Genomic DNA, 19457 nt, shown 5'->3' with positions numbered 1-19457 from the left:
GGCTTTTAATTTTTTGCGGCTCCAGACAGATTTCTTTTTGTATTTTTGGTCCAATATGGCTCTTTCAACATTTTGGGTTGCCGACCCCTAACCTAGGGTCACACGCTCCCGCCACACTATTTGAGAAGGACTGCTTTATGGACACCCTGCATAACAATGTGCATGTGTATAATTTCTCACCAACAGGAGCTCCATTTTTGGCTTTCTTAGCCGGCGAGCCCTCGGCTTTGCATCTGTTCTCAGAGAAGGAGGCGGTTCGGGTGGATGCTGGAGTCTGGAAGGCAAAGCCAAATAGTGTTGTTATTACACATTACTACCACTAGGTGAACGCGCCAATACTTTTGTCCATACAGTGCACAAAGAAGAGAACCGACACGCGCACGCACACAATCTTAATGGAGGCTTCCGGGCAAACAAGAGTGCATTCCTGAGAGTGGCCACAACAATTTGAGTGAGTCAGTTGACATCACAATGACAAGCTCTCACACAAAGAAGCCACGGGGACTCTGATAACCTCCGTGAGAGAGGACAAAGCAATGTGCCGTTAAACCGCCTGTGGAGACTGCCACACAACACAATAACACAACACAACACAACACAACATAGGCTTATTTGTCTGCCGTTTCTAACCGATGGGCTGCCACTGGAGTTGAGGAGGAAGTTGGCGGTGTGGGCGGCCACGGGAGGCTGGTTGGGGATTGGACTGTGGCCCAGCGCCATGCCAACGATGGCGGTCATGTGGGTTTCCGTACCGAAGACGTGGATGGGGATACCAGTGGTCTTGCCTGTCAACGGAGGAGGAGTTTGATGAGATTCGCAAATCAAATTGTCCACTTGACACATACAAGAAGAGACACTCAATTTAAAGAACACACCAACTTCTCCCATCACCCGGAGACCCTCCTGGTAGTTTGGACCCCCGCGCCGGACAAAAATGGTCACCTCGTGCTCCTTTAGAGGCACCTGGTAGTCTCTGATAGCTCGAACAATTCCCTAAAAAAAGTAAAGGCAATGTTAGCAACTTGAAAAGCCATAAAAAAGCCTAAAGCCATAACCCCGGTGAACTCTCATAGGCACTGATTTTATAGTTTGGCACCTCTCTGTGTGCAATTTTTACTTTCCACCCACAGTCTGAATGCTTCTGTATATATATGTATATAGTATAATATTTAATATTTAAACAACACATTCAGAACATTCGTTCTCAGGACTGGACTGTGCACCTTACCTCCTTTTGCACTATTTTCTTTTCTTTCCTTCCTATGTTTTGCATATTTGTAGACTGTCGCACTGATACTGGAATTGTTTTTGTGTAGTGACAATAAAAGGCATTCTATTCTATTCTTTTCTATTGATAGTCGGCATTTGCTCACCTGCATATTCACAGATTTATTGACTCTGCTATAAATCTAAATTTGATTTTCATAGTAACTTAAATTAAAAGTGGTTTGATGGCACTATCTGCAGGGAAAAAGAAGGCTCCAGCTACAAATCCACCGGAGGGCACTGTCTCACATGTTGAAGATACCGCGACAAGACGTAGTGAGAATTTCACGTTTTGTACTATTGTAATTCTTAATATGAAAAAGTTAAAGTTAAAAAAAGTTAAAATACCACTGATAGTCACACACATACTAGGTGTGGTGAAATGACCCTCTGCATTTGACCCATTCCCTTGTTCCACCCCCTGGGAGGTGAGGGAAGCAGTGAGCAGCAGCAGTGGCCGCGCTCAGGAATCATTTTGGTGATTTAACCCCCAATTCCAACCCTTGATGCTAAGTGCCAAGCAGGGAGGTAATGAGTCCCATTATTATAGTCTTTGGTATGACTCGGCCGGGGTTTGAACTCACAAGTCACGACCTACCAATCTCAGGGCGGACACTCTAACCACGAGGTGTATTTTATTATTTAAAATATAGGGTTAGAGAAGGACGGCTGCATGTGACTCTGGAGCAGCTCTTCAGCCTCCTGGGGAAATGTGCCTTTTTTAAAGAGTTCTATCACAACCGTCTGTGAGGCTGTGAATGTGTACAGGCTGCGTCTTGACAAGTGATTGGATGAGTGCAATGAAAACAAGGAAAAGTGAAGGGGAGTGTGTGTTAGTGTGTGCAGTGAAAGAGACATTAGCTTCTTGGCGTGCCACCCCAACAGTAAGCTAACAATTAATACACCCCAAAGGAGATTCTAATTCTGCATGGAAGAGTGGAGATGTGACGTTCGCAAAATAATCTAATCTTTTGAACGTCTTTTTTAAGTGAATGATGAGAATCGATTCACAGTTGTGAGCCATTTGTTTGGGGGTAATTTTTCATGCGCATGCAAATTTAGCCTCCACAATTGCCCACTCTGCACATGCATGCCACCAGACTGGCAACTGGACTAGAAAAATGAGTAAGACTAAAACTTAGCAGCATTTGGATTAACTTTATTTAATAAATAAAAAAATAGATGTTTTACATATAAAAATATAGAAATGTATGTGTTTAAAATGTTTTAATTGTATTCATTTTGTATTTAATTCATTTATTTAGATTCACTTTTCGGGTTCATTATTCTAAAGCAGCCCTGGCCAACCCACAGCTCCCGAGCTCCACGGAGCTCTTTTCCCGGTTTTATGCAGCTCTTACGCATCGACGTTGATGTTTTTTTTGTTTTTATTAAATCAACATAAAAACACAAGATACACTTACAATTAGTGCACCAACCCAAAAAAAATTCCCTCCCCCATTTACACTCATTCACACTCATTCACACAAAAGGGTTGTTTCTTTCTGTTATTAATATTCTGGTTCCTACATTATATATCAATATATATCAATACAGTCTGCAAGGGATACAGTCCGTAAGCACACATGATTGTGCGTGCTGCTGGTCCACTAATAGTACTAACCTTTAACACTTAATTTTACTCATTTTCATTAATTACTAGTTTCTATGTAACTGTTTTTATATTGTTTTACTTTCTTTTCTATTCAAGAAAATGTTTTTAATTTATTTATCTTATTTTTTTTTTTTTTAAAAGGACCTTATCTTCACCATTGACATTGATGTTTTAATTTTTTTCCCGTGTCGTCATCGGCATTTGAGTGACAGACATGTTCGCCAATCAGAATTGTGGAGCCTCACTTTTGTTCATCTCTCGCTTCAAACGGGGAGAAAGAGGTCTCACTCTGTGCATGTTTATATAACAGTACAATTAACTGAACGCAGGGAGCCCTCTTTTTGCTCATTCACAATTTTTGCTTCGGTGGGCGGAGTGCAAGGCACCAGCTTTATACACACAGGAAGCACAGACAGCCTTGCTACTCGTGACTTTCTAGTGAATAGTGCTGCAAAGTAACAAAAATGACTGACCTGTAGTCTTAAGACTATAGGAATCAATTTCTGTCATTATCCTGTTGGGGTGTGGCATTTACATGTGTGTAGAGGGGATAGAGTGATGTTCATGTGTGCCCATGTGTATGATGGGACTCTTTTCAGTAACACAGTAAAAAAATGTGGCTCTTGGTCTCTGACCGGTTGGCCACTACTGTTCTAAAGGGTAGTAGTTCAAGCATACACATATCATTTATAGTTAGATATAATTCGGTACTCACATTTTTATAATGACCTAATTTGTATTGTAGTTTTATTTATACTTTTTATATCCATTAATGCATTTTATTCTGACTTATTTTTGGGTATTTTTTCTATGTTGTTAAAATGCTACACATTTTTTTTAGGGTAGGGAAAATTCTAACGAGTGATGTCACTGCCAAAGCATGGAAATAAAATGATGGCCAATATTTCCCACGAATAAAGTCATATTTTTGTGAATTAAATTATATTGTAAATTAAATTATTCTGATCTACATCTTATCATATAACTGATACTGGGTATTGTTTCCTTCAGTGACGTGCGGTCACTAGAGGCAGGTGAGGTGGGGCCTCACCTGCCATCATGGAAAGAAAAAAAATGTAAAAAGAAAAAAAATTAATTAAATTGTTGTATGTATCCAGTGATTATACAATAAAGTTATTTTCCATTTAACTTCACCAGTTTTAGATTATTTTTATTCAAAATCGCTGAATTTTCACATTTGCCGTTCAAATACTGAGAAGAGACGGTGCGGTGAACAGCAGCCAGTTGAGGCACGTCACTCAATTGTGCCTCAACATGGATTGCGGACTCGACTAACTGCTGGCCTGCTGTGCAGTGAGACCGTATTGCTATATGAATTATATTATACATTTCCATAGTTTAGTTAGCTGAGGTATATAATGTACAGTGTATTTTGTCAACAACTGTATGTGTGTAACGTATTTCTTGTGCTGAGCAATCATAAAACTGCTGCGAAGACGCATTGGCTGAGGCTCGCGTAACCCCGCCTCCTGATGCCGGTTAAGGCACCTTCGCCGCAGACTGCACCACCCGACGGGAGCGCCACACCAACCAAAGCCCACACCCAAACCCTCCACGTGCAAGACCGAATCCACCCAAAAAAAGTCACTTAACAAGAAGCCAAAAAGTGCAAAAACAACATTGCTCGCGCCGGAGGAGCCGTGAACGACTGCAGGGACACAACATTAGGTACACCTGCAGACTGCAGCACGGATTTCATATTTCATTCATTCACAACTCCTCCAACACGAACACCACTGTTCCCGCACTTATAAGTAAAGGTAAGACCATAATAACGTTTTTTTATTAAATGTGCTTTTTTGTGTGCTACAGTTTGTATGTGTAAAGTTAAAGTAGCAATGATTGTCACACACACACACTAGGTGTGGTGAAATTTGTCCTCTGCATTTGACCCATCCCTTGATCACCCCCTGGGATGTGAGGGGAGCAGTGGGCAGCAGCGGCGCCGCGCCCGGGAATAATTGTTGGTGATTCAACCCCCAATTCCAACCCTTGATGCTGAGTGCCAAGCAGGGAAGAATGCTGGTATGAGCTTTTAAACATAACCCGTTAACTGCTGCCAATCAAATGGTGAATAAGATACTCTTTAGGGTTCATATGTTTGTAAATCTGACTGTGATGAAGTCAGTGCCTCACCAGTCATGAACCTCACCGAACCTCACCGCACGTTTCCTTGGTAAACATTTTTTTACAAAAACTAACTATAATAACGATCCAGTCTTTTTGACGGCTCTTTGAAAGAAAAAGCCATAAATCCCATCTCTAGTGGACTGATTCATTTGCCTGTACATTTTTATAAAGACAGTTTTTATTTGTGTTATGTTTTGCAACTCCAGGCTATTTTTCTTTAGTAGAAAAGGGGTGCAAAATGCTGATCCCTAAGTTAGAGTATCAAAAATAGGCATTTTATTTGCCATAAATAGCGGGGATGTACTCTACCTTGAATGTGGCTGCAACATTTGTGAAGTTGGCAATGCTTCCTCCGATGATCAAGACTTTTCCTGGAACACATCAAAAAGTTTAATACCTAGGGAAAAACATGCACAGCTTAATATGACCCCAGAACTTTTAGGTTACCATCGGGATGTTTCTCCCTGGTCATGAGTGAGAGGATGGTCTTGGCGTAGTCGTAGGTCTGCTGTTCGCTAGGCGCCCCCGAATACTCGCCGTAATTGGCCAGCTCGTCGACTCCGCCCAAGTCACAGATGGTGTCGCTGTGGGATTTTGACAAGAGGAGAAAAAGTCAAAAAGTGTAACATTTTAAAATGTAAACAAATCAAGGAATTAATAGTGCACTGTAAAATAGGTAGAGCAGATAGAGAAGGCGCAGGGGAATTAATTAGTCATGGCTGAGGAGTCTGCATGAAGCACTTCACACCCTCAAACAGATGGTGGAGGAAGGAAGAAGACTCATTCATGCAAACTAACAAAAAATGGCAGCACTCAAAGTATTGCACAACCTACACAACACTAGCCAAAAGTTTAGAGACACTATTGTATTCAATAGGATGCAAAAGAGTCTCAAAAACTTTTGATTTGTATTGTATATGACGTCATATCAGAAAAGACGCCAATTTTTCAGAAATGCTTACCAAAAAGTGATCAAGTACAGGAGTTCTTAACCTTTTTGAACTCAGGGCCCAACTTTTCCACTACACAGTGGCCCGGGACCCACTCAAATATTAACACTGAAATAGTAATCTTACTCTTGATTTAAATCATATTCAATAATTATATCTAACCTACTTACAGTTTACAACCTTGTCAAATGGTATAAAACCATGAATTATGGTTATTCCGAACATTCATACATTACATTACATACAATTACAATAGGTTATATCACATAATTAAAGTTTCTCCTACATACAGCATGTCCAAAAAGGAGTAGAAAGAAGCAGAGTTTATTTAATCCTACCACTTTTCGTATCATAGCAATACACAACCACAACAGTTAATAAATAAATCAGTAAATAAATAGACAAATGAGTGCATATATAATTATTAAATAAATAACAATAAATAAAGTTCTCATTAATAAATAGTAAATGTGATAAATGTGTTAATCACAAAGATTATAACTTTAGTTAGTATTATTTATAATTTACTTAGGTCAGGCTGAATAGAAAAATAAGTTTGAACCAATTTATTTTATTTATTCACTTATTCATTTGACAGGGACAGCACAATTAAACATTGCTACCCATCAGTAATCGATGTCAAAGTACATAAAGCTCCCAGCCAAAGGCTATTTTGCAACCCTCTTCCCTGCTTTTAAAGAAAAGTGAAGAAAGGTGAAAAACACATACAACAGTATTAAGACAAGTACAAAATAAAAAAATACATTATAAATAATAATGTTGTGAATGAACTATGTCCAGTTCTAGTGCTCAGACGTCTGATTTTCCTTAAGCCACTTTTTCAGTTTTGTGGAGAAATATGCTATATAAGAAGGAACTCTTAAAAAATAAATGTATATACAACTATGTTAAATAATAAACTAAACAAATAATGAAAATGTTTAACAAAACTGTCAATACAATTAAAGTGCAAATGAAAATACAGCTTTACCACTTTAATCATAATTCTTTCCCTTAAGAGACTGTAACTTTAGTTGTAGACTTTTTCCATTTGTGTGATATTGTCATTACTGCCACAAGTGATTAAAAAGTGAATTACAACTGGGTACCGTTGCGTTCCATATGGACCACAGCTGAAAAATTTATATTTTTTGGTGGCTCTATAGGGAGCGCTCGCGGCCCAACAGCGGCTCTATGGTTCAGAAACACTGCTCAAGTACCTGTATACCACTGAAGCTCCTCCACCTGCCACCATGGTCCATATCCTGCCTTGGGGGTTGAGCAGGGTCAGTTTGAGGCTGGCGCCACTCTTGGCATCTAGATCTGCGATGTAGGCCTCCTGTAAACGAGGCAGAGAAAGGTCGATTGGTAGGTTGGAGGATGGCGTGAATGGAGGACTCAATCAGGGCCTAGGAGTACACATTTAACAAGCCCCAATATGTGAGCACCGCAGGTGTAGTGACTGGCCACTTCAATAGGTACACCTGAACCATTTCACCAAATCCAGTGCAAGCATACTTGCCAACCTTGAGACCTCCGAATTCGGGAGATGGGGGTGGGGGGTTGGGATGTGGGCGGGGTGCGGGGTTGAGGTAGGGGGGACGAGGTTTGAGGGGGCAGGGGGTGCATATTGTAGCGTCCTGGAAGAGTTACTGCTGCAAGGGTTTCTGGGTATTTGTTCTGTTGTGTTTATGTTGTGTTAAAGTGCAGATGTTCTCCCGAAATGTGTTTGTCATTCTTGTTTGGTGTGGGTTCACAGTGTGGCGCATATTTGTAACAGTGTTAAAGTTGTTTATACGGCCACCCTCAGTGTGGCCTGTATAGTTGTTGATCAAGTATGCCTTGCATTAACTTGTGTGTGTGTAAAAGCCGCATATAATATGTGGCTGGGCCGGCACGCTGTTTGTATGGGGGAAAACCGGACGTGACGACAGGTCGTAGAGGACGCTAAAGGCAGTGCCTTTAAGGCACGCCCCAAATGCTGTTGTCTGGGCGGAAATCGGGAGAAATTCGGGAGAATGGTTGCCCCGGGAGATTTTCGGGAGGGGCACTGAATTTCGGGAGTCTCCCGGGAAAATTGGGAAGGTTGGCAAGTATGAGTGCAAGAAAGGTCTAAAAAAACAGAATCTGCCTTTGGAAGGACATTTTGAATTGGACTGTACAGGTGTGCCTAATGAAGTGGCCAGAGAGTGTATTTTCAGTGATTGCAGCACACAGGCACACACAGCTGGCGACTGGGAAGAAAATACTTCCAATCAAAGGCGCCCGCTGTTCTCCCCTCCCCGCTTCATCACCAATCGAGTCACTGCGGCCCAATTAGAACGTCCGTCTGGCACACGGGGAGTCTGTCTGAGACGAGCCCGACATGCACCGGCCGCAGAGTGACTGCTTTTAGATTCTAAGTTGATGCCCTCCATTTTAAAGATAGTTTTAGAACAAAATGATATGATTTATATAAATAAATACGAGTGTTGTTTGACATGTCATTACCTCAGGATAGGCCTCCCTGCCAAAAGGTGGCGGGAATTCCACGTCCCCCCATTTGGCCTTGCAGATGTAGTCTGCCGTGGCGTCGATCTTTGCCGCCATGTCCAGCACGTAGACGCCATCTTTGGTGACCACTGAGGGAGGTGGAAATCAGAGTTGACACGTCAACCCGCAGTGTTACATTCATGTTAGCAGGGGAGACCCCCTAGCTGCCTGCAAATTGGTTCTGTACCACATCAAAACAGGCAGAACCAGTCTCAGGCCGCCAGAGGGCATGTTCTATGCAGGCAATTATAAACATCTTCAAACAGCGGCGGCATGAATTATTTACTTCTTTCCTTCCTCTTGTGTTTTAAAAGTAACAAGATCTATTTTTTGCTGGTAAGATCTGATGATGTTTTCTTTCATAATCTGATTACATATTGATGAATGTTTGGCTTATCTGTGGTAACCAAGATGATGACACACATACTAAGAAATGATTCTGTGATTTCGCATTTGCGTCACAATGTGCAGGTGAACCTAATGATGTGTTGAATGAAGTAAGTTAAATAGGAACCTACCCAGTGGGTTAATCTCCAGGTATGTGAAGAACAGGTCTTCGTACAGGTTAAAGAGCCCCATAATGAATTGGGCCAGCACCCTGCCAATATGTAAGAAAGATATTATATGAACAAAAGAGTACAATTCACATAGATTTACATATAAAGAAAAAATACAGCACATTAGGGAGTAAGGTTGGGCGATATGGCTAAAAATTGGATCACTATTTAAGTGTTTTATATTGGTCGATATCGATAATTATTAGGGATGTCCGATAATGGCTTTTTGCCGATATCTGATATTCCGATATTGTCCAACTCTTTAATTACCGATACCCATATCAACCAATACCGATATCAACAGATATATGCAGTCGTGGAATTAACACATTATTATGCCTAAATTGGACAACCAGGTATGGTGAAGATAAGGTACTCTTAAAAAAAATTAATAAAATAAGATAAATTAATTAAAAACATTTTCTTGAATAAAAAAAGAAAGTAAACAATATAGAAACAGTTACATAGAAACTAGTAATTAATGAAAATTTGTAAAATTAACTGTTAAAGGTTAGTACTATTAGTGGACCAGCAGCACACACAATCATGTGTGCTTACGGACTGTATCCCTTGCAGACTGTATTGATATGTATTGATATATAATGTAGGAACCAGAATATTAATAACAGAAAGAAACAACCCTTTTTAGTGAATGAGTGTGAATGGGTGTAAATGGGGGAGGAAGGTTTTTTGGGTTGGTGCACTAATTGTAAGTGTATCTTGTGTTTTTTATGTTGATTTAATAAAAAAAAAAAAAAAAATTAAATAAAAAAAAAAAAAAGGATACCAACAATAAAAAAAAACGATACCGATAATTTCCGATATTACATTTTAACGCATTTATCGGCTGATAATATCGGCAGGCCGATATTATCGGACATCCCTAATAATTATTCATATTTGACCTATCGAAAATAAGGGCCGGAGAAAAATGTAATTTGTATTTAAAATGCTCTGACTATAATTCCCTCAGCTATCAAGGCAGAAAAGAAAGGAAACATCAACACAAGCATGGAAAACACTCAACAACATAAACTAAATTCTAAAATCAAATGAACGTGCAAAAATAAGGAATATGTAAGAAATGTTTAATAAAGTGTAACAAAATAGTGCACAGTTTGAAAAATTATACAGGGAAATGTGAAAATAGGTGGTGTGGTAATACTTATTCAGAGCGCTTTGGTCTCATTACAGTCAGTTTTAAAAAAAAAGTTTTTAAAGATGTCATACTGATGAGGTGATATTTCCTTATTTATTGACAGTTTCTTCGCTCTCTGCAGCACTCTTTTTTTTAGTTTCTCTTCTCACCCCATGGAAAGAATCAACTGCGAGATGGCTCAACAAAACAGCATGTTACTCCCACTGATCAGTGATCACTTTCTGCATTGCTTGGTTACAAGAGAGCCAGTGTCTTTGTTAATGCAACTAACCTTGCTTTGCAACTTTGTTTCCTCTGATGAAAAAAATAATATATCAAACATTTTTTTTTTTATTGATTTTGATTACGGGTCTGCGGCAATACATCATTTTATTACCCAGTTCTATCAGGGATGCAACGATTAATTCGATTAGGCAAAAGCTTCGATTCATATTCTGTTGCTTTGATTAATTTAATGAGTGCAACTAATGTACCCAATAAAAAATGATACAATCCAGTCCGCATGGAATGCCCAGAACTTTGAATATGCAGATATAGTTTACGAACGGCCGCTGTAACAGAGCAGAAATGAGGGTGGGAGTGTGTGGGTGCCGTGATCTGTGTGGTGGCAAATAGCAAACAACTTTTATTATTTTAATTTCTATTAAAACATACAAGATAAAAGTGAAATTTCAATGTTGATGATTTGCATTTCCTGGAAAAAAAAGAACAAAGAGTGTGGCAGGCAGAAATGTTTATTTTACCTATTTTCCCTAAAATACGCATTGAGGCTATAAAGCAGCAGGCACAAGACATTGATACAACAATGATTATACATACATGTCCTTTAAAACTGACTTTGAAACAACGTTGCAAAATAGTTGTATTTGTAAATTCAGACAACGTCGGTGTCTAACGTTGTGGATGACCAAATTTCAAAGGTCAAATCAATGTGACAATCTGACATTGAATACATGTCAGAAAGCATGTTGTTTCAACGTTGCATTTGTGTTGTAAAATATTGGTCGGAAAATGACCAAATTTTAATGGTCAGATCAACGTCACAATCTGACATTGAATACATTTTGTCAAAAAGCATGTTGTTTCAACGTTGTATTTGTGTTGTAGAATATTGGTGGGAAAATGACCACATCTCAATGGTCAAATCAACATCAAACCCAACATTGATTAAACCATGTCAAAAAGCATGTTGTTTCAACGTTAGGTATGAGTTGCTCAACGTCAGGACCTAATTCAACAAGTTCTCAACGTTGTTTTAATGTCTTGTGCCTGCTGAGGCGTTGTCAAAATTGTTTTCATTGAGGGTCAAACCGTATGGTTGACCTCAGAGGGGTGCTTCTAATAGTGAATGATATTACACAATTTTCTATGCATTTGATTTTTACTTTTTTTTTTATTTTTTATGTACAATGTAAAAAAAATTAAAAAAAATAAATAAAAGGTAGATTTTACAGTAAAATAATAATAATAATTTTACCGTAAAATGTACATGGTTTTTACAGTGCCACTTGCAGCTCTGTTGCCAGAATTTTAATACAAAATGTTTGTTTTATTTACTGTAAATAGAAAACTGCTTTTTTTTTTTTTTACACTTAAATTCTTGCAACTGAGCTGCCAGTTTTTTACCGTAAAAACAACTGTAGATCTTACGGTGCAGTACTTACTGTAAATTTACTTACTGTAATATTTACTTATTGTAAATGGCGGAACGGTACCAGTTTTTTATCCTCATTTGCCCGAATTGTATTGCCAAAAAACAGTGGTACTCGTGGTACTGTTTTTTTCCATCCATCTTCTACCGCTTGTCCCTTTTGGGGTCGCGGGGGGTGCTGGAGCCTATCTCAGCGGCATTCGGGCGGAAGGAGGTGTACACCCTGGACGAGTCACCACCTCATCACAGGGCCAACACAGATAGACAGACAGCATTCACATTCACATTCACACACTAGGGCCAATTTAGTGTTGCCAATCAACCTATCCCCGGGTGCATGTTTTTGGCGGTGGGAGGAAGCCGGAGTACCCGGAGGGAACCCACGCAGTCACGGGTAGAACATGCAAACTCCACACAGAAAGATCCCGAGCCCGGGCGGGATTGAACTTTTTCCATTTACTTTAAAATTCTGTAAAAACCACAGTAAATATCACAATTTTACCGTAAATCCTATTCTCATTTTTACAGTGTACAATATGAAATCATAAGTCATTGAAATTGATTGTGTTGTGATCCGCTGCCCGGATCATATTTTTTATTTACGTTTTCAAGATACTTGTGTTTTTGGTTAGTTTTGGACTCCTTGAGTACCTGTTTTGTACACCTGAGTTTGTTGCCATGGCTGCTTATTATTTTCACCTGCCGCGTTTGTTCCCGACACGCACCTGTTTGTCATCACTGACATTATTATTTAAGTCTGTCCTCCCTGTCATTCGTTCTGGCTTCGTAGTTTGTTTTCATGCAACAGTTGACGACTTTTTGTTCTGGCTCTGTACCTGTTAGCTTCCACGCTAAACTCCTTTTTTTACCTTCTAGCTCCCATGCTAGCTCTTTTAGTTTTTGCCTTATGTGCTATGAGCACCCTTTTCTTTGTTCCAGTATAATTTAGTCCGGTAAATAAATCATTTATTTTACCTTCACGCTGTGTCCGAAGTCCGTTGCATCCTGGGAGAACAAAACCCCGCATCACAATGCGCCCCGGTCGTCACAGTACGAAGCCAGCAAAAAGTTATTTCGCTACGGGCTTGACGGAGGTAGATGAAGGTGCGTGGATGGTCCTCCGAGCGATGGAAGCAGAGACGCTCCGCTGTTCTCCAGATGAGGAGATGATATGGGGACCTGGAGGTGTTCTGGTCCCGATCGACTCCATCTGGCCCGGGGAGGTCCGCTCTCAGCCCGCTCGCACGCGTCAGCGAAGGCGGAAGTCGCACAAGACGGCTTCAGCTCGCGACAGAGACGCGCCACCCCCGCAATTCTTCCCTCCGGAACACAGCCAACCAGCCCATGATTCCCCTCCGCCGATGTTTGGTAATCCCATCACTCACTTTGCCAAAGAGTTCACTGATTGGGCTGTCAGTCAGCTGGAGACCCGCGCGGATGACGTAATCCCGTCCACTGGTGGTGACGTCATAGACGAAGACATTTTTTTTAATTCAGTCAATTCTTTCTGTCAGCCGCCTCCAAATGACTTTAATTCAACAATTAAATACTATCAGGACATTTTTGTTAATTATAAGTCTAGTCAGTACCAGTCACATTCTGGTTTTCAAGCTCCGCCCCCAATTACTTTGGCCCCACCCCCTAGGGCTCAAACCCCGCCTGTCACTTCTGAGTCGCCCACTCCTCTGGCTCCTCCCATGCCGACAGCCCGGACGCCTGCCACTCTTACGCCACCATCAACCCTGGTGGTCCTGCAAACGCCATCCTCTCCACCTCCTGCTCCAGCACTGCAAAGCACACAAGACCCCGCAGAGACCAACCAAGTAAAATGGGCATTGCACCAACAGGACAAACAACTTGGACAACGAGAGGAACAGTTTGGCGTTCTTGGGGCTTGCGTCAACGCCATAGCGGAACGCCAAGACGCCCGCCTTGGTGCTTTGGAGAGACAGATGGGAACTATACTCTCCGCACTGCAGGTGATGATTCCCCCTACGGCCAACACAGCAGTCCAGCTCAGACATCCACCACCCGCAGATACTCCGTTGCCTGATCCGCCTCTGGCTCCGCCCACGCCGACAGACGAGCCGCCTGCTCCGCCTCTGGCTCCGCACACGCCGACGGCGCCTCCTGCTTCCATGGCGACGGCGCCTCCTGCTTCCATGGCGACGGCGCCTCCTGCTTCCATGGCGACGGCGCCTCCTGCTTCCATGGCGACGGCGCCTCCTGCTTCCATGGCGACGGCGCCTCCTGTTTCCACGGCGACGGCGCCTCCTGTTTCCACGGCGACGACGCTTCCTGTTTCCACGGCGACGACGCTTCCTGTTTCCACGGCGACGACGCTTCCTGTTACCACGGCGACGACGCCTCCCGCGCCTGCCTCGCCTACGACGTACCCACCTCGTGTCCGGCGGGCCGCAGCACGGCGCCGCCCACCTCCTCTTGTCCGGCGGGCCGCACCTCGGCGCCGCCCACCTCCTCTTGTCCGGCGGGCCGCACCACGGCGTCGCCCACCTCCTCGTGTCCGGCGGGCCGCACCTCGGCGCCGCACACCTCCTCTTGTCCGGCGGGCCGCACCACGGCGCCGCCCACCTTGTCGTTTCTGGACTTTTCATGGACGCTTTTGGCACCAACAGCAGCGACGCCCCAGACTTTGGTACAGGACTCAAAGACTGCTGAGGTTCTGGCGCCAGTCTCGTCCGCCTCCTCAACGGCCACAGACATGGCGGTTCCGAGGTCGCCCGCCTCGACGATTGCGGCGACAATCTACCCGCCGCCGCCACCTGACTTGTCCCCGGTGGCTTCGGGGACACATGGCCTGGCGGCCCACCACCAAGTCCTCCCTCCACCCTCCCGTGACTTTTGACTTTCTGGGGGTTTTTTTTGTAGGGGAGGGGATTCTTGTTTGGGACGTCTGGGATCCGTCCCTTAAGGGGGGGGGGTTATGTCATGATCCGTTACCCGGATCATGGCATGATTTATGTTGGTTATGTTTCTGCTTTAGTCTGTTTCCTGGGTGCACACTCTTTCCCTGTTTATTCTTGGTTTCCATGGGCACTGATTCTCCTCACCTGTCTTAGTTTTGGCAATTAGTGTTTCCACCAGGTGTTTTGGCTAATCACTCCCCTTTATAGTTTCCTGTCACCCAGCAGTAAGTGCTGGGTCAATGTTTGCTTCATGCAACATTTACGTTTCCCCTGGTTTTCTCCTCATAGTAAGTTTGTGCATGCTAGCATTCCTTGTTTATCACCCTTGGTGACATTTTGGTTTTTGCTTAGCTCCACGCTTGCTAGCGTCCTCAGTTTTGTATTTTTTTCCTGCCTTTTATTTATTAAATATACTTAAAATCTTACCTGCACTCCGCTCCTACTTGTCTCCTGCCTTGGAAGGAACACAACAATCGCAACCATGCGTCCAAGACGTAACAGATTGATTGAAACTTTTATTAGTAGATTACACAGTACAGTACATATTTCGTACAATTGACCACTAAATGGTAACACCCGAATACGTTTTTCAACTTGTTTAAGTCGGGGTCCACGTTAATCAATTCATGGTAAAAGGGTCAAGCAGAAAAAAGTGTTTGAATGTATGATAATATATTTGTTATATTATTAGGTAATATCTAAGTTAAAAAATGATCCGATCGCATGGAGTGCATGTATTATTTTCCGTCAAAATGGAAAGAACAAATGCATTTAGTTACAAAATTATAAAGTATTTTATTTACACATATTTCCAGGCTTTAAAGGACCAAATAAAATAATGTGGTGGGCCAGATCAGGCCTCCGGGTCTTAAGTTTGACAACTGTGCTATATCCATACTTGCCAACCCTCCCGGATTTTCCGGGAGACTCCCGAAATTCAGCGCCTCTACCGAAAACCTCCCGGGACAAATTTTCTCCCGAAATTCAGGCGGACCTGGAGGCCACGCCCCCTCCAGCTCCATGCGGACCTGGAGGGTCTGCATGGAGCAATATTGTTGTAATATATTGAGTTGGAGGCAATAACCAGGCGAGGTGATGAAGTACGTCTCTTTACTGTAGACTTCAGAACAGACTCACACACTTGACGTCAGGAAATCGTTGGCCAACCAAAAAGTAACCCCAGTACGCTATAGCCAACATTCACCAGGAGATGGCAACAGACAAACATCGATCACTCCATTACATTCCTCCCCTTTTAGAATTGTAGAAGTTACTCAAAAGAAATAAACAACCCAACCAAAAAATGCAGCAGCTCAATTAAAAAAACTGTACTTAAGCCAGATTATTTTCTTTTTTTTAGGACTAAACTCTTAACCCTCATTTGTAAACAATAACATGCTTATTATACAAACAGTATTTGTACATCTTTAACACAGATTTTTATACTGTCTTCAGAGACTCAGTTTTTTTGGTGGTACTCGAAACCTTTCTGGGTACCTGCGGATCACTGGTGGGGTTTTTGTTGTGGGTGATCTGGGTTCTGATGATGGCAACTCAGCAGCCCTTGAATCTGGTTCAATGATGAGACTAGTTTGTGTCTGACTCACTGATGGTCCTGATGATGGAACTGAAACAGCACTGTCCAGTTGTACTGATGGCACATTTTCTGCAACTGGTGGAGACTAGATAACTGGCAGTCTCTCCATGTTTTGTCGCCATGGTAACATGTGATCCACATGCACTGTGCGCTGTCTCTGTCCCTCTTGATAGATAGATAGATAGATAGATTGATATATATATATAAGTATTTCTTATATATATATAAATGTATATATATATATATATATAAATGTGTGTATATATATATATATATATATATATATATATGAAATACTTGACTTGGTGAATTCTAGCTGTAAATATACTCCTCCCCTCTTAGCCACGCCCCCAACCACGCCCCGACCCACGCCCCCCACCCCCCACCTTCCAAAATCGTAAGTCTCAAGGTTGGCAAGTATGGCTATATCGGATTACTTAATTAATTGAACAAACTAATTGATACATGAGTACTAAAATATTTGATAGCTGCAGCCCTAATGCACATATTTACAGAGAAGTGCATGCACAAGAATGATTTTGGTGGGTATCCTAGCTATGTTATGTTGTCCACATCCAGTATTAAAGGAAGGAAAAGAATGCACCTGCCAATTTCCTCTCCTGTCTTGATGTAGGACGGGAAATCTAATTTAATTGCTTCGTACGTCATAGCAGAGTAGAATGGGCAGTGTGCGGATGCATTATCTGATCCTGTCGGGAGGAGAGGCCGCTTAGTAACCGTGTCAGCCTGTTGTCAGAACCTCGTCTGACGGGAGCGAGCCAAAGTGACTCAGCTTCCCCAAGTGTGCGTGGAATGGAAAAAATGGCGATGTGGGAGAGAAATTGTTAATGGGGCTGCTTCGTCAATGTCAGCCAAGACAGTGAGTCGCAGTCTCAACGAGAGCGCTGCTGGACATACGGACAAGGAGAGAGGGAAAAGGGGGGCCACTGTATAACAGCCATCAAAATAAAATGGACGTGCTCTGAATCCACCGCAGCCTTGAAAGGAGGGGGTGGTAGGATTCGGGTGGAGTCAGATGAAAAAAAGCGTAGGAGGGTTTTTGTCATTTGGCTAATGGAAAACACTTGCAACCCCGCCCACCACCACCACCACCACCACCTCACCACTTAAATATCAGCGCACTGATCATTCCTTATAAGCCTGCGGTCTTCTTGTCTCAGTTAGACCACTCGTGTTGGGCCATTGGTGTTGGATATTTTCCCCGTATTTTAGTGAAGTCATTTACAAAAGGTAAATATTGGTAGGCTATAGGCTACTTGGACCTAGCAGCTGCACAACAGCTAAGCACATAATAGCACACAAGCTAGACAGACGTAATAATTCATTCAACAATATTGTACTTTAAAACAGCACCTTTCCTAATGTTGACAAGTATCAAATAATTATAGTTGCATATTACTTACACATACAAAGTCTCCAAGGCAGAACAGTAACAAACGTATCTACAGCATTCAACTTACTGCATCATGAGCTTAACTTAATGAATTATTGTGACCACGAGGTGTCACCAAAAACAATTACCATATTTATTACCGTATATTAGGGCCCTTACTGTTCCTAATATACATAAACAACATGTCATCAGCATGCAACTGTGAATTGTTCTTGTTTGCGAATGACTCGGCCCTGCTGGTATCAGACAAGGACAAGTCACAGGTGGAGAAAATCCTCAGTGCTGAACTCTGTAGCGCTGACAACAAGCTATCCATACACTTAGGCAAAACGGAATTCATCCTGTTTGGGTCCCACATCAACCTTAAGAAAGTCAATGACTTCACTATAAAAGTGGGTGACATTATTATCACCAGGAAAGATGAGGTCACCTACCTAGGTTCCATTCTAGAGGCTAATCTTTCCTGTGATAAAATGGCAACCAAGGTAATCAAAAAGGTCAACCAACGAACGAGATTTCTCTATAGAATCTCCTCTTTGGTCAACAAAAGCACCATGAGGATTCTAGCGGGAACTCTCGTTAAACCCTTTTTCGATTACACATGCACCTCCTGGTACCCTAGCACCTCCAAAACCCTCAAATCTAGACTCCAAACATCCCAGAACAAGCTAGTCAGATTACTTCTAGACCTCCACCCCAGATCCCACCTCACTCCTACCCACTTCTCCAAAGTGGGCTGGCTCAGGGTGGAGGACAGAGTAAAACAACTTGCACTGAGCCTAGTCTATAAAATCCGCTACACCTCCCTGATACCGAAGTACATGTCAAACTACTTCCTTAACGTAAATGACCGCCATAACCACAACACCAGGGGGAGCTCTACTAACCACGTTAAACCCAGATTCTGATCTAACAAAGGTCTTAACTCATTCTCTTTCTATGCCACATCAATGTGGAATGCGCTCCCAACAGCTGTAAAAGAAAGGGCATCTCTATCCTCCTTCAAAACCGCACTAAAAGTACACCTCCAGGCAACTTCAACCCTAAACTAACACCCTCCCCGGATTGTTAATAATCAAATGCAAATAATCAAATGTTGATACTTTTTCTTATGCTTTCTGATCTCTCTCTCTCTCTCTCTCTCTATGTCCACTACTTGCTGTACATACCATGATGATACAATTGTTGATGACTGAAGTGATGATAACAACCAAACCTAACCACCCCCCCCCCCCCTCCACATCCCACACCCCGGATTGTAAATAATGTAAATAATTCAATGTATATACTCTGATGATTATCTTGTGTGATGACTGTATTATGGTGATAGTATATATCTGATAGTATATATCTGTATCATGAATCAATTTAAGTGGACCCCGACTTAAACAAGTTGAAAAACTTATTCGGGTGTTACCATTTAGTGGTCAATTGTACGGAATATGTACTTCACTTTGCAATCTACTAATAAAAGTCTCAATCAATCAATCAATCAATCAATCAATCAAAAAACACTCTACTTCAACCTAAAAACAGTTTAAGTACATTCCAGACTGTTGATAATAAATAGGATAATGCTTTTCATTCCTACCATTGTTTCTAACATTCTACAAAACAAACGAGAACGGTTTGCATAAA

General features: G+C 42.0%; 1 protein-coding gene across 3 annotated transcripts in view; it reads right to left on the bottom strand.

Annotated features, from left to right (window-relative positions):
• Positions 1-19457, bottom strand: part of aclya (ATP citrate lyase a) — a 72642-nt gene that overhangs the window by 23926 nt on the left and 29259 nt on the right. For 2 of the 3 annotated variants that reach the window (XM_061981858.1, XM_061981859.1), the window contains 8 exons: positions 9033-9112; positions 8473-8603; positions 7203-7321; positions 5480-5616; positions 5342-5403; positions 876-993; positions 631-785; positions 181-274 (listed from right to left, as the gene is read on the bottom strand). In XM_061981858.1, coding sequence (XP_061837842.1) covers positions 181-274; positions 631-785; positions 876-993; positions 5342-5403; positions 5480-5616; positions 7203-7321; positions 8473-8603; positions 9033-9112 — 896 coding nt within the window. Of the gene's footprint in view, positions 1-180; positions 275-630; positions 786-875; positions 994-5341; positions 5404-5479; positions 5617-7202; positions 7322-8472; positions 8604-9032; positions 9113-12856; positions 13002-19457 lie in introns of those variants that run through there. The other variant, XM_061981860.2, reaches the window with a different exon arrangement.

This window comes from Nerophis lumbriciformis, linkage group LG24 (genome assembly GCF_033978685.3).
Source record: "Nerophis lumbriciformis linkage group LG24, RoL_Nlum_v2.1, whole genome shotgun sequence".
NCBI classification, from domain to species: domain Eukaryota; kingdom Metazoa; phylum Chordata; class Actinopteri; order Syngnathiformes; family Syngnathidae; genus Nerophis; species Nerophis lumbriciformis.
The sequence above is the reverse complement of the archived record's forward strand: the minus strand, read 5'-3'. Positions and strand labels throughout refer to the sequence as shown.